Source organism: Polistes dominula, unplaced genomic scaffold (genome assembly GCF_049000335.1).
Source record: "Polistes dominula isolate Pdom_NZ unplaced genomic scaffold, Pdom_raw_medaka contig_75, whole genome shotgun sequence".
NCBI lineage: Eukaryota > Metazoa > Arthropoda > Insecta > Hymenoptera > Vespidae > Polistes > Polistes dominula.
The window spans coordinates 419,605-438,040 of record NW_028301003.1 but is presented as its reverse complement, the minus strand read 5'-3'; the positions used below and the strand labels follow the sequence as shown (position 1 = coordinate 438,040).

Sequence of the window (18,436 nt, the reverse complement as noted above, 5' to 3'; positions counted from 1 at the left end):
AGTCTCTTTAGTCAGTTGTTCCTTGTACTTCGAATTTTAATCTACACATACTTCGGATATATTATAAAAGTGGGTCTTGTACAATTTTATTTTTCATATACTTAGTAAATTTACAAGAAACCGATAAAGTAGTAATAAAGAATTAATATACTGAGTAATAATAGATTAAATGGGACTGGTATGATATATACAAAGTCTCAATTAAATTGTGTGTGATTCAAATACGAGACACATTGTAAGTAGCATTAAAGCGGTGAGTTTATATCCTCTGTTTTACATAATGATTTGATTGTGGGAACACACTTTTCATATTTCAGCTATCTGATTTTTTTTTCTTTTCTATGTTTCAAAGTAATATTAAAAGTAGAAATACAGATTTTTTTTTTTTTTATAATGCTACTACTGCCTTTTACTTTACGTATACGCATATGTACATACTATATATACATACGCGCAGATATATACGATAGGTACATACGTGTTTTGTGTGTATGTGTGTATTATTTTTTTTTCTTCCTTTCTTTTTCAGTAGTCAGTCCAAGGCAAACGTTTGTTCACAGTATATAATAATATAGCTATATTATGTTCGTGCTTCTTTTTTCAGATTATTCTAACTATATATTACTTTCTTTTAAAAAACGTATGCTTAATATTTAATATATTATAATATTAATTTGTTATAATATAATATAATATAATATATAATATAGTATATATAGTATAATATAATATAAAGTAATGTAATATAATATAATATAATATGATATAATATATAATATAATATATAATATAGTATATATAGTATAATATAATATAATATAATATAAAGTAATGTAATATAATATAATATAGTATAATATAATATAATATAATATAATATAAAGTAATGTAATGTTTATGTAATGTAATATAATATAATTTAATACAATATAATATAATCTTATTTAATTTAATATATTGTTAATGTAATACAACATAATATATTATAATGTTTGTGTAGGTGTGTAGGTTTTTGTGTATCCTGTTATATGTATATATATATATATATATTTTATATATATGTATCTCTTTGAAGTATTTACAGTGAATACTATAATACAGTGTTATTTTAGTAGTGATTTGTATTAATGTTTTACAAAGGCAATTATGAATATCTATTATATGCTTGTACAAGTATATTATAATGTAATGTATAGAGTAAATATATTCTTTACATTGATCATGTTTTGTTTTTTTTTATAGAAATAGCATATAATACAAGTAAGAACAGCAGAAGAATGTTTTATTCCCATGTTTTTGTTTTTTTTTTCTTTCTTTTATAGATGTACATATACACTAGAAGTAATAAGAATAAATAATGTATGTTTCAAGGTTTTGAGACGCTTTTAATTATGTAGATACAAATTTACAATAATAGTTTCTGCTTGATTTTCAATTGCTAACTTACCAGAGAGATGATGATATTTTTAGAATATTGTATCGTCTAAAATAATTCTTCTGTATAAGTGAAAAAAAAAAAGAAGAAAGACAATGGCGCAATTGGATAATGTTGATTTAATAGCAATAATAACAGATAAGAAAATTAATTCATGACAAATTAATTTCTTCTTCTTCTTCTTCTTCTTCGTTACAAATATATCATTTTTTGTTTTTTTTTTCTTCTGTATACTTAAAGTGCAAATAAAAAAAAAGAACTGCTTATCTGATTTACACGTATCACAGTAAAATGAATTTCTTTTTTTTTTTTTTTTTTAATAATGATTAGAATGTTTACCGTTATTGTAAGCTGTACAATTGCATATGGTATATATATGTATATATGTTACGGACAATGTATTATTGAGATCATTGTATAAAAAACTGAACAATCTGTGAAATACATACTTATTATACACACTGTCCGATTTACGTGGGCATTCTATACAATGTTCGAAATATATCATTGCCCGTAACATATAAAATGATGACTAACTCGTCTACGATTTAAATCATCTTCAAAAAAAAAAAAAAAAAAAAAGTAAATTTTTCCAGAAATGACAAATTAATGATCATGATCATTAATCAAATATCAGAGAATAATTTATATCTTTTAAATTCTTTTTTTTATAAATTCTTAAGCGATAATTTGTCTTTCTAATATAATTTTAATTTATGTTAGTGTTATGTATATGTGTGTATTGTTTTATAAGAATTTATAATTATTTAATTTCATAATAACTCAAATGAATTAATTTATTACTTTTGAAGATACGATTAATAATATTATATGAAATATATGAGAGAATAAAATATTATATTTTCACGCAATCTTTTAATTGACATATATATATATATAGAACTATATTGTTGTAAATCATAAATATATAATCAATTACAGTAAGGAGGTAGAAAATATAGATTAAGACTATTACAATATCAGTGTGCCTCACTGAAATGCAAAATACTGAAACGTTATAGAAAACTTTTATAAAATTGATCTTATAAAATAATAATTGATTGTAAGCAAAGAAAGAAAAAATAATAACAACAACAACAAAAATATTGAAAAGATAAACCAAGAAGAAAAACAATAATTAATCAATTATTTTATAATGATTATGTGTCCTTGTCGGGAAAAATATAAACGAAAGAAAAAGAATGAATAATTTATATAGCATAAAAACTTTCAATAAGGCAAACTGAATGACAATGCTTTTTTTTTTTTTTTTTGAAAAAAAAAAAAACTTATTTCACAACAATACGTGAAATCATACTTACTGTGCAACACTGTGATTAACTTAAAGATTCACAGAGTAATAGCATCCAATGTGTGCGAATTCCGAGATGCATTCTCCTTTGGCGACGTAGTAGCAACATTAACTTGTTTAGTAACATTATTAGTAAATGGCATAGCGAACTTAAAATCTGCACCATTTGGTAATTTGCGCATGATTTTTCCAGATGTAATAAGTCGTCCGAAACCTTCTTGATGTGCAAATGCGTAACCCGAACGCAAAGATCGTCGCGTGCGTCTCGTTGATGGAGTACGCAAAATGTCCTGACTCTGTCGAGAACGCAATTGCGCTAATCTTTGTTTCAATCTTACTCTATCGGAGAGTGTTGGTTTAACATCCATAAAGAAGAACCTCCACGAAAGAACTGGTATCACTAGGATTATACATGTTATAACTGTCGTGAACCAAAATGTTGCTTCTGACATAGCCTTTAAACAAAACAAAAATATATATATATATATGTATTAATTACGATTCATATTACTTTACTATGCTCCTTTATGTATTGGATTGTTCGGACAAATTCATGGTAATTAATATTATTGTCTCAAAATCAGGAAGAACTTTATAAGCAACCTAATATTAATTTAATGGGCACCTAATGGGTAACAAATTTGTCCTGATGTACCTGTAACTGGTGATACAAGCGAGCAAGAATGCATCAGCGTTACGTCAAAGGATCTAGTACATTTGCAGCATAAGTTATGCTGCAAAAGAAATGTCAAGTACGTATAAACTTGATACAGTTTTAACTCAACGGATTTCAGTGTCTTACTCTTGTATATTTTGGAAAGCATTTTATTGCTTTCTCATATATACTCATGCGTTTCATACAAGAGTTTTAGTTTCCAGAAGTGCAAGTTTAATCAAGTGCACATAGTACACAAATTTGTGTGCAAACTTTTATTTAAAAATGTAATAAAGCTTTGTATAAAAGAATTTTATTCTACATTTTTTCAACTTAGTTTTTTATATTGAATTATTTCCTACCCGCTTGTATTACCATTTACAAGATACCTTGTATATATTTATAAATTAACACAAACTTTCCAAAGAACCCAATATTAATTCTTTGCCTTCACAGTATTTTTTACACTCACAATTAATAAACTCTAGGTACTTTTAGAAAAATAAAATATGCTAATGGATTCAAATATTTTTACGAAACAAGAACAAGAAATATTGAATATGTGTACAAAACTTATCAAAGTAACAGTATCATCTGAATTTACTAATTTTTGTTATTATGCCACAGGAGTACAACATTGCTAGCAGTATTGATAGTCAAAGCGTAAAGGATTAACTTAAAACAAAAGTATGTTGAAATACGTACCATTGTAAGACTGCCAACGTAACTACCTCCTATGACGAAGTTATAAAAGTAATCTAAAATAAAATACCATATCAACGAGCCCCACACCATAATATGATTAACAACTGTCCAATATGATGTGTCAAGAGCAATTTGAACTGTTACAACTATAACTAATATTGTAGCTACAACACTGCCCAGCAGCATATGGTCTGAAAGTACATAGCCCTTTGGTGATACTCCATCCTTGTATGTTCCTAAAATCAATTTTGAATTTTAATTGAGAAAATTAATTAAAACAATACAAAAAAAATATGAATTAGGATCAATAAATATTGTTAAATGCGAAAAGAATTAATACTTACCATAGGGTACTAAAAATAACACGCAACTAGCAAAAAAACCATGTAGAGCGCTCCAACAAAATTCTTTTTTGTTAAAGAGAAGATTTTGAAGTCCAGGTGCATATAGCTTTGGATACATTAGGCTATTTTTATCATTAACATCTTGATCAAATATGCCAACCGCCAAAACTGGTAGTGACGTATAAAATAGATTATAGACAGAAATGTACATTGGATCAAACACTGTCTAAAAAATGAAACGGAAAAAAAAATGATAATTATATTCTCACCTACTATATAAATATATACTTATAAAGAATTAAATACATGCATACATTCATTCAAAAATATATACAACACAAATCAGATTATTATATTTAAGATCATATTCTTTGTCTCAACTTTGGAACAATTTTGCTCTAACAAAGGAATCTTAAAGAATCGCATTCGCCTTAAAGTTCATCATTTGTGTTATTTGTTTAATATTTAATTTTTAATACATTCATTGAACACTGGTGCTCACATTGCTTGACCGTATATAAATGTTTTCAAAGTGACTGTTGATATGACTTTTTACAGACTTTTGTCTGTATTTTGTTAGAAGTTAATACGGACAAAATTAACGATATCAAATACGTTAAACATATTTGCTACGAGTAAAAAAAACAAATCACGTAATGAGAGACAGAGCCGGTGTTCAATGTGTCAAAATTACTATCTCAATTATACCTGTGCGCTGAATCCACAGAAGAAGGCGAACCAGATATGGCAGAGAGTGAATGCAAAATTTTTATAAAAGAAGTACCTAAGGAACTTGCTCATTCTATAATATGACCACCTGCCATGGACAAGTAACAATCTTTCTAAAAACCTAAATTGCCCTATCGAATAATCGGAGGCTAGTACAGCTTGCAATCCTTCCTGTCCACTAATACCAACGCCAATATGAGCTGTCTTTATCATCGAAACATCATTAGCTCCATCTCCAATCGCCAAAGTGACAGCATTTTTATTCTTTTTAATTAATTCAACGACCATTGCTTTTTGTAAAGGTGTTACACGACAACATATCACAGATTTACCTAGAATTTTTGACAGTTAAAACATTAAACAATAAAACATTAATATAAGTTCATTGATATAAGTTAATATAGCAAATACAATAAACCATCGATTATTTGAACATTGATAATAGTTTGCTCATGTACGTTCTTCCGTTAATATATTTAATAATGCTTGTGATATAGGACACGCATCCTAGTTGTTTCAAATCCCCGAATTTAATTATTTGCAATTTAATGTATTCGTATATATAAATTTTATTTATACGATGAGTAGTAAAAGAAAAAGATAGGTGTTAAAATTAAAACATAAGTTGAATATCATTAATCCTTTGAGTACTGTATACTACTGGTAGAAGCAATCCGCATGGGTGGCAAATACTTAACAGTTGCAATTGTTGAGGACGGAATAATTTTCTTGCTAGTGTGAACTATGTATAATTTCGCATATACCTTCCATTGGACACATATGCGTCTATAGCACTCAAAGGATTAAACATTTAAAAAAAAATGAATGTTCGAATAATGAATGCTCTACCGTATAAATTAATTGCTATTGAACTTACATTGGCTTGATACTTCGAGAAAAAGTTGATCAAGCTGTGGATGCAATGCGTGCACTAAGGAATGTCCATTGATAACCACTGCAAAACCCATAGCTTGCTCCATTTCATGTTCATCCTGCTCGTCTCTACTCGGATTATATTCCGTATCACTGCTGTATACAAAAAAATATTAGTTTAAAGGAAAAGAGTCTTATCCTTTCGTCGCTAATGATTTCATAGTTGTTCGTAAAATCGTTATAAATATAAAGAAACAATCAAAAATTTAATAATATCGAATAAAAGGATTTTTGCAATTTCTCTCGAATTATTCACATAATTTGAATCAGGATACTTGGAAAAGATTGATCTCCAAGGTAAAAAAAATATAATATACATTAAATTTTAACGATAGACACATGGTGCACAATATTAGATTCTACAAGAAACAAGAACGTGACATAAGCAACATAATTTGAAAAAAAAATCTTGTTATAATAATTATTTCTAGGATTAATGTTAAGCATACAGAAAGAGAAGGAGTGAGTATCAAGCATCATATAGTATAGTCGTCATCGTTATCTTTCATAAATTTAACATTTTTCTTTTCCAATAAACACTTCCAATGAAATGTATGTTGCATTTTGGTAGGTACATCTAAAACCTAATATCTACCATACTATGACATCTGCAGTGTATAATACTATCTTCGACAAGCAGGTAGTGGTCATATAGTTTATTCCTTTATAATTATAGTAATATTTAATAAACAGAGAAGAGAGAATTTGAGATAACTTTAATAATTTATACAAAAGGATTTGGTTGGATGCTGTCGAATTGCATGCAAATACATTTTAATATTTACTATTTTAACGAAAGAAGAATAAAGGATACCAGGATCAAAATGTATAAAAACATGATACTATAGCACATACCATGATCTAAGCAAATTCGTAGCATAATATAATTCTTGTTATACCTTTAGAATGCCTTCAGGTAAATGCCCAAGAATGTTTAATTTAAGTAAAAAAAAAAAAAAAAAAAAAAAATACTAACATTCAGGATACGTATAGAAATAATAATTTGGAATATATAGATTTGTTCTAATAAAAAAAATTAAATTCTCTTTTCATTATAATTCTTTGGCATAAACCAGACAAAGAAAGCATTACACAATACATGGTGACACATTCAATGTAAAGGTATATCTTTTAATAAACATGTTAATCAGTCAGAATTAGATATGAAAAAAGGGTAATAGACTTTACTCCATCTCTTTCAATTGCCTGACCTTTCCTTGTCCCACCTGAATGTGACAATGGAGAGAGTTGGCCGATTCTGATGGCTAGAGGCTGTCTTGATAGTTTCCAAATATCGTCTCAATTGAGTTTCAACCCCATCATAAGTAGTAGCATCTACTACAAAGACATCGGTCAGATCATCTGTTAGCAGCTGACACGAGTAACCAATGTTGATAGCCGTTTCTATGAAAAAATAAAGACACACGAATGGTTATATCTGTAGTACTAATAGCAGTAGAAGACAAAACTTCATTAACACTAGAACTACCGTTCAACTTCATTATTAAATTCCCACTTTATGTTACAATTTTTTACCTTTGACTCAAAATGACTGGTATTGGTAGAAGTAGCATCGTTTTTTTCCCCGGTAGTTCTAGTGTTAATTATAAGTAAAAGATATGATAAATACAGTAATCTTTTCATTTATGCACTTGAGATACCAGCATCTAGATTTCACCACAATGTGTAATGTGCAAATACAATTTTGAAAATAACTCACAATTAGTATAATTTATTTTGTAATTGCGTAAATTTATCTGCAGTTGTGCTGCGAACGTTTACAATGTGATACAAAATTTGTGAGATAAAAATAATGGCATTAACAAAAAATACTATTAAGAAAATGAAAAGTGCAAGAACCCAGATAAAGTTTAGAAATTAAATTAAACAAAATTATCTAGATATTAGAAAAAGTGCAAAAAATTAATAATATTGTTCAATTGTATAATCTGAATGAATTAACAATTCGCACAATTTAATAAAATACTAATGCATAATTTAATGGTTTTATTTACATGCTGTTTTTATGGGAATCAATTATTCGCGCAAATGAAGGGATTACTGTCAAATTATTTAAAATATAATAAAGTATGAAAAATAATGATTTATTATTTATGAGATATTAAGAATAATTATTTTCAAATTAATTTTGTAGAGCGCTAGATTAAATATATTGTCTTTATAAATTTACCTTGTTTATCACCTGTTAATACCCACACTTTTATGCCAGCGAGTCCTAAATTCGCAATGGTTTGGGGTACACCATCTTGTAATTTATCCTCAATGGCAGTAGCACCTAGTAACGTCATATCTTTTTCTATTTCTTCGTATATAGCGTCCAATTTGTCGTCTCTATTTTCATGACTCAAAGCGGCTTCTTGATGACGTTGTTTCCAATTATTAAAGAAGCTTTCATCTAAATCTCTCACTGAAAGGCACAATGTTCTTAAACCTTCACCTGCAAATTTATTGAGGTGATCCAAAGTCTTAGACATAATTTCATCACTATCTTTCTTCAAACGTTCGTAAATGACATTGTCTGCTCCTTTACAATAAAGCCTAAGATGACCATCCTTTCTCAATATTACAGACATTCTTTTTCTAACGTTATTAAAGTCTAGAATACATAGTAGTTCATATATTTCACGTTTTCCCATTACTTCAATCGTTATGCTATTCGGTGATCTTTCTTTAAAAACAAAACCAAAATTTCTTGCTGCGGATACAAGTGCTGCTTCGTCCGGCGACTGTGCTTGATACTCCAGTTTTCCGTGCTTCTCTTCTGGCATAACGGTGTGGCATAATGCTAATAAGCGAAAGAAACTGTGAACATCTTGATTGCCTTGCTTGACAGCTTCCAAAAGTGCAGGATCATAGAATTTAAATTCAGGCTCGTAGTCTTTGTTAAATGAAAAATCCAGGGGTGGCATTGTCTGTAAAATTAGAAATGACATTATATATAAAATATTACTTATTTTGCAAAAAGATTTCTCTAGAGTCAGTAAGAAGAAAGAAGAGGGATAAATATACATTTTTATTAGTACATAGAGAGAACCAGATGAAAAAGAAATACCAGAGTACAGATTGTATGCATGTATGCAATTATATATACCTCTCGCTATAAATCTATAGTAAAAAAGAGAGCTTATTGAAATACAGTGAACGGATGGTGTTAGTCGATTCGTCCTTGGGATTATTCAAGAAAGTAGTACATGAAAGAGTATAAAAAATTTTAAAAGTATTTTAACCTACTAAAGAGATGAGTGTGAGTACGACATAAAACATGCATCTATTTTTATTACACAGCATAATTGAAACGAAAGACAATAAGAAACATAAATTTCTTGTTATGTCATTGGTGTATATTAAAACAATATGCAATGTTATTGAATTCATTTAACTGAGAATTAAAAGTGTGTGTGTGTGTGTGTTTGTGTGTAGCGAGCATAGTAACAAAAATAAGAAAACAAGTATAATTGAATTTTTGCATGGCTGGCAGGTGCGTGTCGAATATGAGCATGCGTACTGAAGGTTTGTGTTGAAGCTTTGGGCTGGCACTGATTCCTGGTTCTGGTGTTGTACTGGACATTCTGTCAGCTTGCTCCAGAAGACGCACGTTTGGACCACTAAGCGGAGTATAAACTTGACGAACAAATTCTTGTCCATTCTTCCATCGCATTGTCGGAGTTTGTGCAGCTTTGTCCGTCTACATGCAGCACACACATGCTAAATGATGTGCATGAAAACTTATGCACAGTATGGATTTACAAAGAGATTGTATCTATCTTTTTGATTTTTTTTTTTATTAATATGTACTTTTGGTATTTTTCTTTTGGTTTTCTTTCTTTGTTGTACTTTAAATTCAATTTTTGTATTTAGCAAAATAAAATTAAAATTTGATATTATTGATAATAAAAAAAAAAAAACAAAAAAATACAGCAATAAATGAAAATTCTTGAAGTCGAGATTTTATTGCAATAATTATAGCAACGATGACAAATAATTACTTTGGAAAACGGATGAATACTAAAGTCTAGCACTTTGGGGTAAAGGAAAGAAATTTCATGATAGTGGCACATGATTTTGTGACATGTTAGATTAAATATGTTTTCTAATTTATCCAAGTTCTAACTAAGTTAATTATATAATGAATCGCATACCATACTGTGCCACCTTATGTGAATATAAAAATAAAAAAGTCGTAAATAAAAACACAAATTCACAACGTAAGGATACAAAAACGATCGAGTTTGTAGCTTGATCAAATAAAAAGAAACAGAAACAGCTCGAATGTGTTTTAAATTGAGATAATTCAAGTATAAAGCATAATTTGAACCTTTTCCTCAACAAAGGAACGTTTATACGTTGTGTATGAACAAATTCACAATAGATGCACCTTTAGTAAATAATAAAACGATATTAGATATATCAAAAGGGTATCTTACCTCGCTTAAATCGATGATTTCTCCAGTAACTTCATTGACAGAGTCACCGTAACATTTACCGGCCACAGAACACTTGTTAAAGGTCATAATATTTTGCGTTAATGTTCCAGTTTTGTCAGAAAAGATGTATTCTATCTGACCTAATTCTTCGTTTAATGTAGTAGTCCTAGCCTTTGCATGTGTATTCGTAGGCGCGTAGTACATTTCTTCGTCCCAATTAATCAGAAACGATTGGACGAATCTGATAACTTCGACACTCACATATAAACTGATTGGCACCACTGTGTTCAATACAATAGCATATGAAAAGAATACAAGGAGAGCGATCACGGTGGCACCTCCTAAAGGTTCGGTAGGCACCAACGAGTCCCAGGGTAAATACACTTGAAAATATCTACCCACTAGGCTCTCCCAAATACCACAACCGATCATGCAAAACAAACACATAGAAAGCAAGAAAAACACTATTCCAATAATCAGAAGATTCAGCAGCCTATCTATAGAGGTCCTCTTAAATTTGGTCTTCCCTGAGTTTTGCATTAATTTGGTATCCTTGCCTGCAAAGATGACCACGCCGTAGCACCATTGTGTATTTCTCAATACACAACCTCGTAATATGATTTTATCATTATCCAACGCATATCTGTAACATAATAGGCAACAATTTGTTTTAGCATACTAAAAGATTATACCATTATCAAGTAATTTCTTTTTTTCTTGTTCATTTGTTTATTCTTACTTCCGTCCTCTCCATGTTAACGTGCCGTCAAATTTATTCAACAAATTGTTAGGCGTTTCGCAAACGATTTCACCGTCGAATTGGCCAATCAATTCGTGGTTGTCCATCATTTCGGCAGTCTCAGTCAAACATTGTCGGCATTTTAAATTCGTCTCACTATAAAAGAATAACAAGAAATGAAATTAGATGCATTGAATGGATCAATTTGCAACAACAAAAACAAATATTACTGACCCATCCAATTCTGCCGTTTCGATGTAACAGAGACCATTTGGTTCGCTCGTCGACAGAAGGAGAACATCTGCCGCAACAAAATGATCGTTTTCCATTCTTATAACATCCCCTACTTGAACCTGAGACCATTTCTCTTCACGTAGGCTAGTACCACGCAATGTTTGTGACTTTCTATTATTAACTTGCGAATCGCTGCTATGCCGTTGCTGAAATTGATACGAGTCGATAAAGAAAATGTACGTTCTCAAGAAACAAAAGAAAAAAAGTATTTCATGACAATTGAGAAAACATCAAAATTACTCACAAAGTCGTCATAGGCATCTTTAACGGCAGTGAGCATAAGTACCCCTATGAGCGGTATAGCTGTTGTAATGGGAGTCAAAGAGGATATGGCGGGTATCATTTGAAGCACCAGCAGGCATAGGAAGTAAAAGTTGGCGAGCCGCTGAAATTGCTCGAACAAATTCAATGGTAGGAACGTCAGAACCGAATACTTGGACGTTTTTATGTAGTTGTTCTATAAAAATAACAAAAGAAAAAAAAGGAAGAAATGCTTTATATGGATTTTATATTTTATTAGAGGACTTTTGTGATATATGTGCAGACGATTAAAAAAAAATAAAATACAAATCAATTTAAACTTGAATTTGTTAATAAAATTGACCAATCAGATCTTACCGCATAATTAAACTGTGAGTTGTACTCGCGATTATTGGCGCGTATACGCCTCTCTGTTTCTGTAAGAATATACATGTAATGATATTAATGTATACAAATATATTAATAAATATGAGTCAAGACGGATAACTCGATGATTCTCATAAGTACAAGTAAGACGTTATTTTTCTCGATACATATAAGGGAAGGGGCCGATATTACGAGACGGATTTAATAGACGGTTGTTTTGGTAGACAGGTTTCGAGAGATAGAAGGATTAACGCGGTTAAGACTCACCGCTAGAAAAAAAGATGTACTACGACCGATACATTCAGTGGCAGGTGGCGAATTCGGAGGCACACTGGAGGAGGACGAAGCTGCAGTTGCGGAACGATACCTGCTGCCCTTCCATATAACCAGCTTGCCTAGTACAGTAAGCAAGGATTCCCTGAGGGTGGTATTGTGCCTACTGGTACCGCCAAGGCTACTCGATGAATCTCTTTTCGAACATTCGTCGGCTGCCTCGAGGACAGCTTCTTCAGATGAGGATGGAAGATTCAATACTGCATGAATCGCTAAGTCTTGTTGTTGTTCTTGCAGTTGAATTTGCGTTTTGTTTCGCATTTTTCGCCTTTTACGTTTTTTTTTTCTACTTTCGTTTCCATCTTGAATACTAGTGTCAACGGCACACATGATACTTTCTTTCGCCGTTGTTACTGCTGCCGGTGTTGTCGAACTCGTGGTCGTGGTCGTTGTTGTTGTTATCGTCAATGTTACCGTAGTCGCTGTTGCCGCTGTTGTTGTCGTTGCTGCAGTTACAGTCACCGTTTTTGTTGTAGCAGTTACAGTTACCGTTGATGCCGTTGTTGCTACAGTTTTCGTCGTCGTCGTCGTCGTCGTCCCTGTTGTTGTTGTTGTCGGCGTCGTCGTCGTCGTCGTCGTCGTCGTCGTCGTCGTTGTTGCTGTTGTTCTTTTTCCTTCCGTAACATCGGTCTCGTCACACTCTTTTACCTTCGTCCCATTATAACGAAGAAAAGTTAGATAACAATAAGTTTGAATAAAGAAAACAGATCGCTTGGCACGACGACGCGTTGTATCCTTCCTTAAGGATATTCCTCTCCTTACGTTTCTTTGATATATTCGCAGATAAATGACGAATTAATCTTTTCAAAAATAACTACCGGAAACGAGTATACGTCTATAATATAATATAATCGTTTGGACGCGCGCGTGCCAAACGAACCGCATAACAGGAAACTGTAGAGTCCGATGCAAGAGGCAGACACTGGAAAGACCGGTAATAAATTTAGAATCTTGAATATATATCAAAGATGGTTCAAATATTCGTCGCGAGAGAAAACAACAAAAAATTAGAAAGAAGGATAGAATAGAAAGAAAAACTAATAATAAATTGTAGACTCTCAATTGTTTCGAAGGATTTTAAAAACTTGGTATATTGTGGTCAAAGTTTGGAAGATCATCATCTCATCTCTTTCGTGATAAATCATCATTAAGATCAAGAGTATTCGACTCCAAGTCCCATTTGTCTTCGAGTATTTATGAGGACTCACCTCGAAGACTTCGAGTTCCAGCGTGTCGACCTCGACGCTCATCGTCTATCCTACGCAAGCTATAAACCCTCTCTATGGCCAACCTCTTCGTCTTCGTGGCACGTAGGAGGTGCCGAGGAGACGACGATGTCCGGCTCGCCTTTTACATTCTTCTTCTTCTCCCTTTTTGGACCCTCCTCTTCTTCGTCCCTCCGTATCATCGCAGCTTCCGCGAGGCATGAATCTCTCAAAGGACGTAACCCGCCCTTTAACGCGCTAGGTAGTATTACAACCACCGACCACTTTCTTTTCTTCTTTTCCTTTTTTTTCTTCTTTCCAACAACTTGTCGTCGTCTTCGTCGTCTTCTTACCACCGCGAATGTTAACTGGGAGGCGCATTTTTAACTGCGCACACTTGGGACACACTCGCCTAACGTTCCTTCTTGCCTTTATCCCTTCCCTCCTGCATATTTTCCTTTCTGATTACCTCTCTTTTTAATTGATTTAGACCGATTTTTTTACGACTTATGATTTGTTTCTTCCATCGTCGGGGTTCCTTTGAGTAAATAAATTGAAGAGATCTCAATAATATGTCTTACTTTTTCTTTAAATTGGAAATTTCGAGATTAACGTTCAACGACAATGACAACGATAATTGTTACGGAATCTTTTTATTATATAATTATTGCTTTTTATCTAACAAAAATGATAATTTAACAATTTTAATTTGTTTATTTTAATGATTCCTCCAAATAAAATGCGTAAATGTTCAACCAATTAGCTGTGACTGACGAGTATACTTCGTCATCCGGAAAAAGTAATTAACATTTGATGTTTAATCGATTAGCTATAGCTAGGTTGATCTCTTTGAAAAGACTCTACCTTAATTGTGTTGCAAAAAATCAAACAACGACGATGTATAAAACTCGTCAAATAAAGAGTACGCGTTCTAACCGTTATAATAATATTGATTTATGTTCTAATCAAATGACTGTTATATTTTTCTATTTTTTTTTCTTTTGTTTATTCTCACGGACGAGTGTAATCGTTATAATAACAACAATTTTATAATTTAAAGAAAAATAATTACAATTAGGACACATGTACACTTGTATTATAACACAAAAAATAGTACAATTTCTTCATGACGAGTATATTTCGTCAGTCACAACCAACTGTGTTGTTAAAAGATCCCGCGATTCGAGATATGTGTATATTTCCTTACAAACAGCGCTACACTTATATTTTCTTCATCCTACTTGTCACGTGACATTTTGAGCCTTTTCTAACACGCGTTCCATCAAACGTACAAACCAATTTGAAAAAAAGAAACTTACACGAAAAAGTGACACGATGATAAGTAAGTTACTTTTCACGCTTGTTCATAGTTACACTTGTGCTTTTAACATTAATTCTTCGATAGTTTGTTTAATTAAACAACAATTTAAGATATACTATCATCAAAACCTAAGGGCGTTTCTCCTGATTCTAACAATGATCGATCTAAATGATGATCCAAATGGTGAACAACAACAAAAATAACTCATTGTTAGATGCGTTAACAATTAAATGCTAAAATATTATTTTTTTCCCCACTAAAAAAGATTGACGTTACAACACACGTTTGTAATAACGAATAATTATTTGACATTTTTTTGTACAAAATTAAGTACATACTCCCGAAAGAAAATATACATCTCATATTATGTACACGCTGCTGTTTATCATTGTCGTCGTCATCGTCGTCATAGTATCGTCTTTCATCGCACAACGATCATCCAAAAAGGTAATGGTTTAGTTATACAGGCTCATGAACGGTTGTTGCTAGTTTAACGCAAAAAAAAAAAAGTTGAAAAAGGAAACAGGATTCTGTTGTAGGGAGTGCTAGAAAATCAGGAGGGTTAGTTAAAAGAAAAAAGGTGAACGCTGCTAATAGGGAAGAATTATTAGAAAATGATGAAGAGAATTAGAAATAATAGAAAGAGAAAGAGAAAAATAGAAAAAGAGAAAGAGAAGGAAGAGGAAAAAGAGGAGGTGGAGAAAGCGGGGAGGAGAAGGAGGAGGAAGAGGAGGAGGTGGAGGTGGAGGGAGGGAGAGAGGAACGATCGATATCAGGCGTCGGCGGCGACGTCCCGCAACACGAGGATCTCATCGAAGTTAGCAAATATCATTTGGCACCCGGCTTTATATATTATTCTTTAATCTCAAATATAGTATTCCCAGAAGGATGATGATGATGATGATGATGATGATGATGATGATGATGATATTCGATTAGAATAAAATGACGTTGATGATAATTATACTACAATCACGTTTCCATGACGGCAGGGATAATAAAATACACGGAATCCAAACTAACGCATTTGTTTCTTTTGAGGGAGGGTTCTTCTGATTAAAGTACCAACACATTAACACCAATTATGGATAATTGGTGAACGTGGAATAAGAGTTGCTATTAGGAAAATAGGAATTGAAAAAGGAAAAAAATGTTAATGTAGGTGAAGGAATAGAAACACCATCACCCAAGTTGGAGTATCGTATGCGTAAAACGGTGTTCAGGCCAATTTGCACTCACAATCAGCATACCACTCTAACTGGAACCACTTTCTCTCTACCCGTCCTATTTCTTCTTCCTCTTGTCTTTTTTTTCGTTTCTTTTTTGTTTTTTTTTAATCTTTTGGGTTCTTTATTTCTCTTTCTATTTCTTTCTATTTCTGTTTCTTTCTTTCGTTTTCCTCTCGTTCCTTTTAACTGTACGTCTGACACACGACGACGTCGTAGGTCGAGGTTCCACAATTCTCGTCGATGAGATTACGGTTCGACGGCCGTCGAAGAGACTTTGAGGCGTCGCCCCTCGACGGCGCCACGTGTCACGACGCTTACGCCAACGTCGTGGACATAACGACGCCGACGCCAAAGCTTAAAATGAACATAAGCGACATCGACGCTAAAACTAATATGCAAGAGAACAAATCCCACAACAATGGATAAAGAAGATTTCTCTATTAACTACCTATTTTAAATAGAGCGGCAATTTTTAACCGTTAAATTTTGAGGCACTGTGCGCCACTATAGTGGCTTTCGCGGATAACATCTTTTTAAATATACTATAACTAATTTTGTTATTAGTTATAACCCTGCCGCACGGAGAAACAGCCCTGCGCAGCATTCAGCTGTACCTAAGAGTTTAAAAATCATATTCAAATTTACACAATGGTTCTCACATGTGCTTCGGTCAAGTTTCAAGCATGACTCAATATGTGTTCGGTCATGAATTTATCTTTTTCTATTTTTAAGTAGCAAAAATAGACTAACGGTTATTTCAATCTCAACTTGCAATCCTTTGTGACTAGGGGTGCGTTTTTATAAACGAAATCAAAAATCACATTAATGTTTAAATACGCTTATTGTTTGCAAACCTAATGACTCTTTATTTATTTTCTTAATCATCGATTTTCTATCGGCGCCAATGTGCGACCAACGAAGAAATAAGATTGAGTAACCCTCCACCACCACATACACACAGTCTATCAATCCAATCTCTTTAGTTTTATATTTTTGTATCATAAGAAAAGAATCATCGAGTATCGAGAGGTATTGTGATGAGAAAAAAAAAACAATTCCAAATTGGACCGTTGTTTTAATTGGGATTACAACGTGGATCTTTCAGGATCCTTATCTCGGTTAATTTTTTTTACGAGTGTTTATTTATTAGGTTGTTCGGAAAGTAATTGTAGATTTTTTTGTTCAATGATAAAAAAAGAACTATTATATATATATATATTTATTTATGTGTCATATCTAAAATCTAAATCGTCTCTTAATGATCTGTAATTATCGAGTTTGTGTCTACGTTGTTATGCGGCAATTAGCATCAATTAATGCTATTTATGCTGATTATTATTAAATGTGTATTTAAATGTGGTATTATCGTTTAAATCGAAATGTCGAAAAATAATAATAATCTTATTTTCTGTTTAAACGGCACATCATTTTGTGTTTTCTCAAACGTATCTTATTATTACCCCGTTACGATAAAAAAAAAAACAAAACAAAAAATAAATTTTCCTTTTAATTTTCACATTTCTGATATCACAAATAAACTATTCGACAAATTTAAAGATTTTAGAATATTATATTTGTAGCAAGAAGAAGATTCTAAATTGCGTCGTCCATTGCTAAAATGTACAATAATTTTGAGGTTTATTTGTACGTCGTTAAAAGCTACCTGACTGTCAAAAGACTTTGTGGTAAAGAAAAAAAAAAAGCTAAATTACTTTCCGAACGAGCCAATATTACAACGAAGCTATTGGGATGAACCAAAAATAACATAATTTGTAACACAATAAACGCACAAACCTTGTGTTTACCTTAATATTATTAAAAATTCTCTTAAAATGAAAAGAAGAGAGGGGGAAGGGGTGGGTGTTAAAACAAAAAGGGGATAATAAAAGAAAAAGATTAAAAAACTTACCTTGCATCGGACGCGTGGTTGCGCTGCGCGACATTTTTCGTCGACGATAATCGTTGATTAGGCTCGTTAAAATATCCGATTAGGCCCTTAATTTGGACGGAGTCTTCTATCGATATGGCTTTTTTTATATGCGTGACGACGACGACGACAACAACGACAACGACGACAACAACAACGCGCGTCGATGATAATGGTAATAGTAAAGGTAATGATGATAATGA

General features: G+C 31.9%; 1 protein-coding gene across 2 annotated transcripts; it reads right to left on the bottom strand.

The window, feature by feature from the left end:
- Window positions 1-2: 2 nt before the first annotated feature.
- On the bottom strand, window positions 3-16,601 carry ATP8B (ATPase phospholipid transporting 8B). Of its 2 annotated transcripts, XM_089173826.1 has the most exons (16): window positions 16,317-16,601; window positions 13,843-14,294; window positions 12,482-13,199; window positions 12,210-12,268; window positions 11,836-12,048; window positions 11,532-11,737; window positions 11,298-11,453; window positions 10,559-11,201; window positions 9,640-9,819; window positions 8,305-9,046; window positions 7,325-7,517; window positions 6,058-6,209; window positions 5,160-5,512; window positions 4,452-4,677; window positions 4,108-4,343; window positions 3-3,202 (listed from the first exon to the last, which is right to left on the bottom strand). In XM_089173826.1, exons 2-16 carry the CDS (start codon window positions 13,957-13,959, stop codon window positions 2,786-2,788), a joined length of 4,611 nt encoding a protein of 1,536 aa, XP_089029952.1. In that variant the 5' UTR covers window positions 13,960-14,294; window positions 16,317-16,601; the 3' UTR covers window positions 3-2,785. The 2 variants fall into 2 exon arrangements, with proteins under 2 accessions (XP_089029952.1, XP_089029953.1); XM_089173827.1 differs by lacking the exon at window positions 9,640-9,819 and having other exon boundaries at window positions 16,317-16,598.
- Between the last annotated feature and the right edge of the window lie 1,835 nt (window positions 16,602-18,436).

Coding starts and splice junctions, on each gene's coding strand:
- ATP8B (XM_089173826.1), bottom strand. CDS start 13,959: ATGATACGGAGGGACGAAGAAGAGGAGGGTCCAAAAAGGGAGAAGAAG. Junction 9,820..10,558: donor AAATCATCGATTTAAGCGAG/GTAAGATACCCT, acceptor TGCTGCATGTAG/ACGGACAAAGCTGCACAAAC. Junction 4,344..4,451: donor GTTATTTTTAGTACCCTATG/GTAAGTATTAAT, acceptor AATTGATTTTAG/GAACATACAAGGATGGAGTA.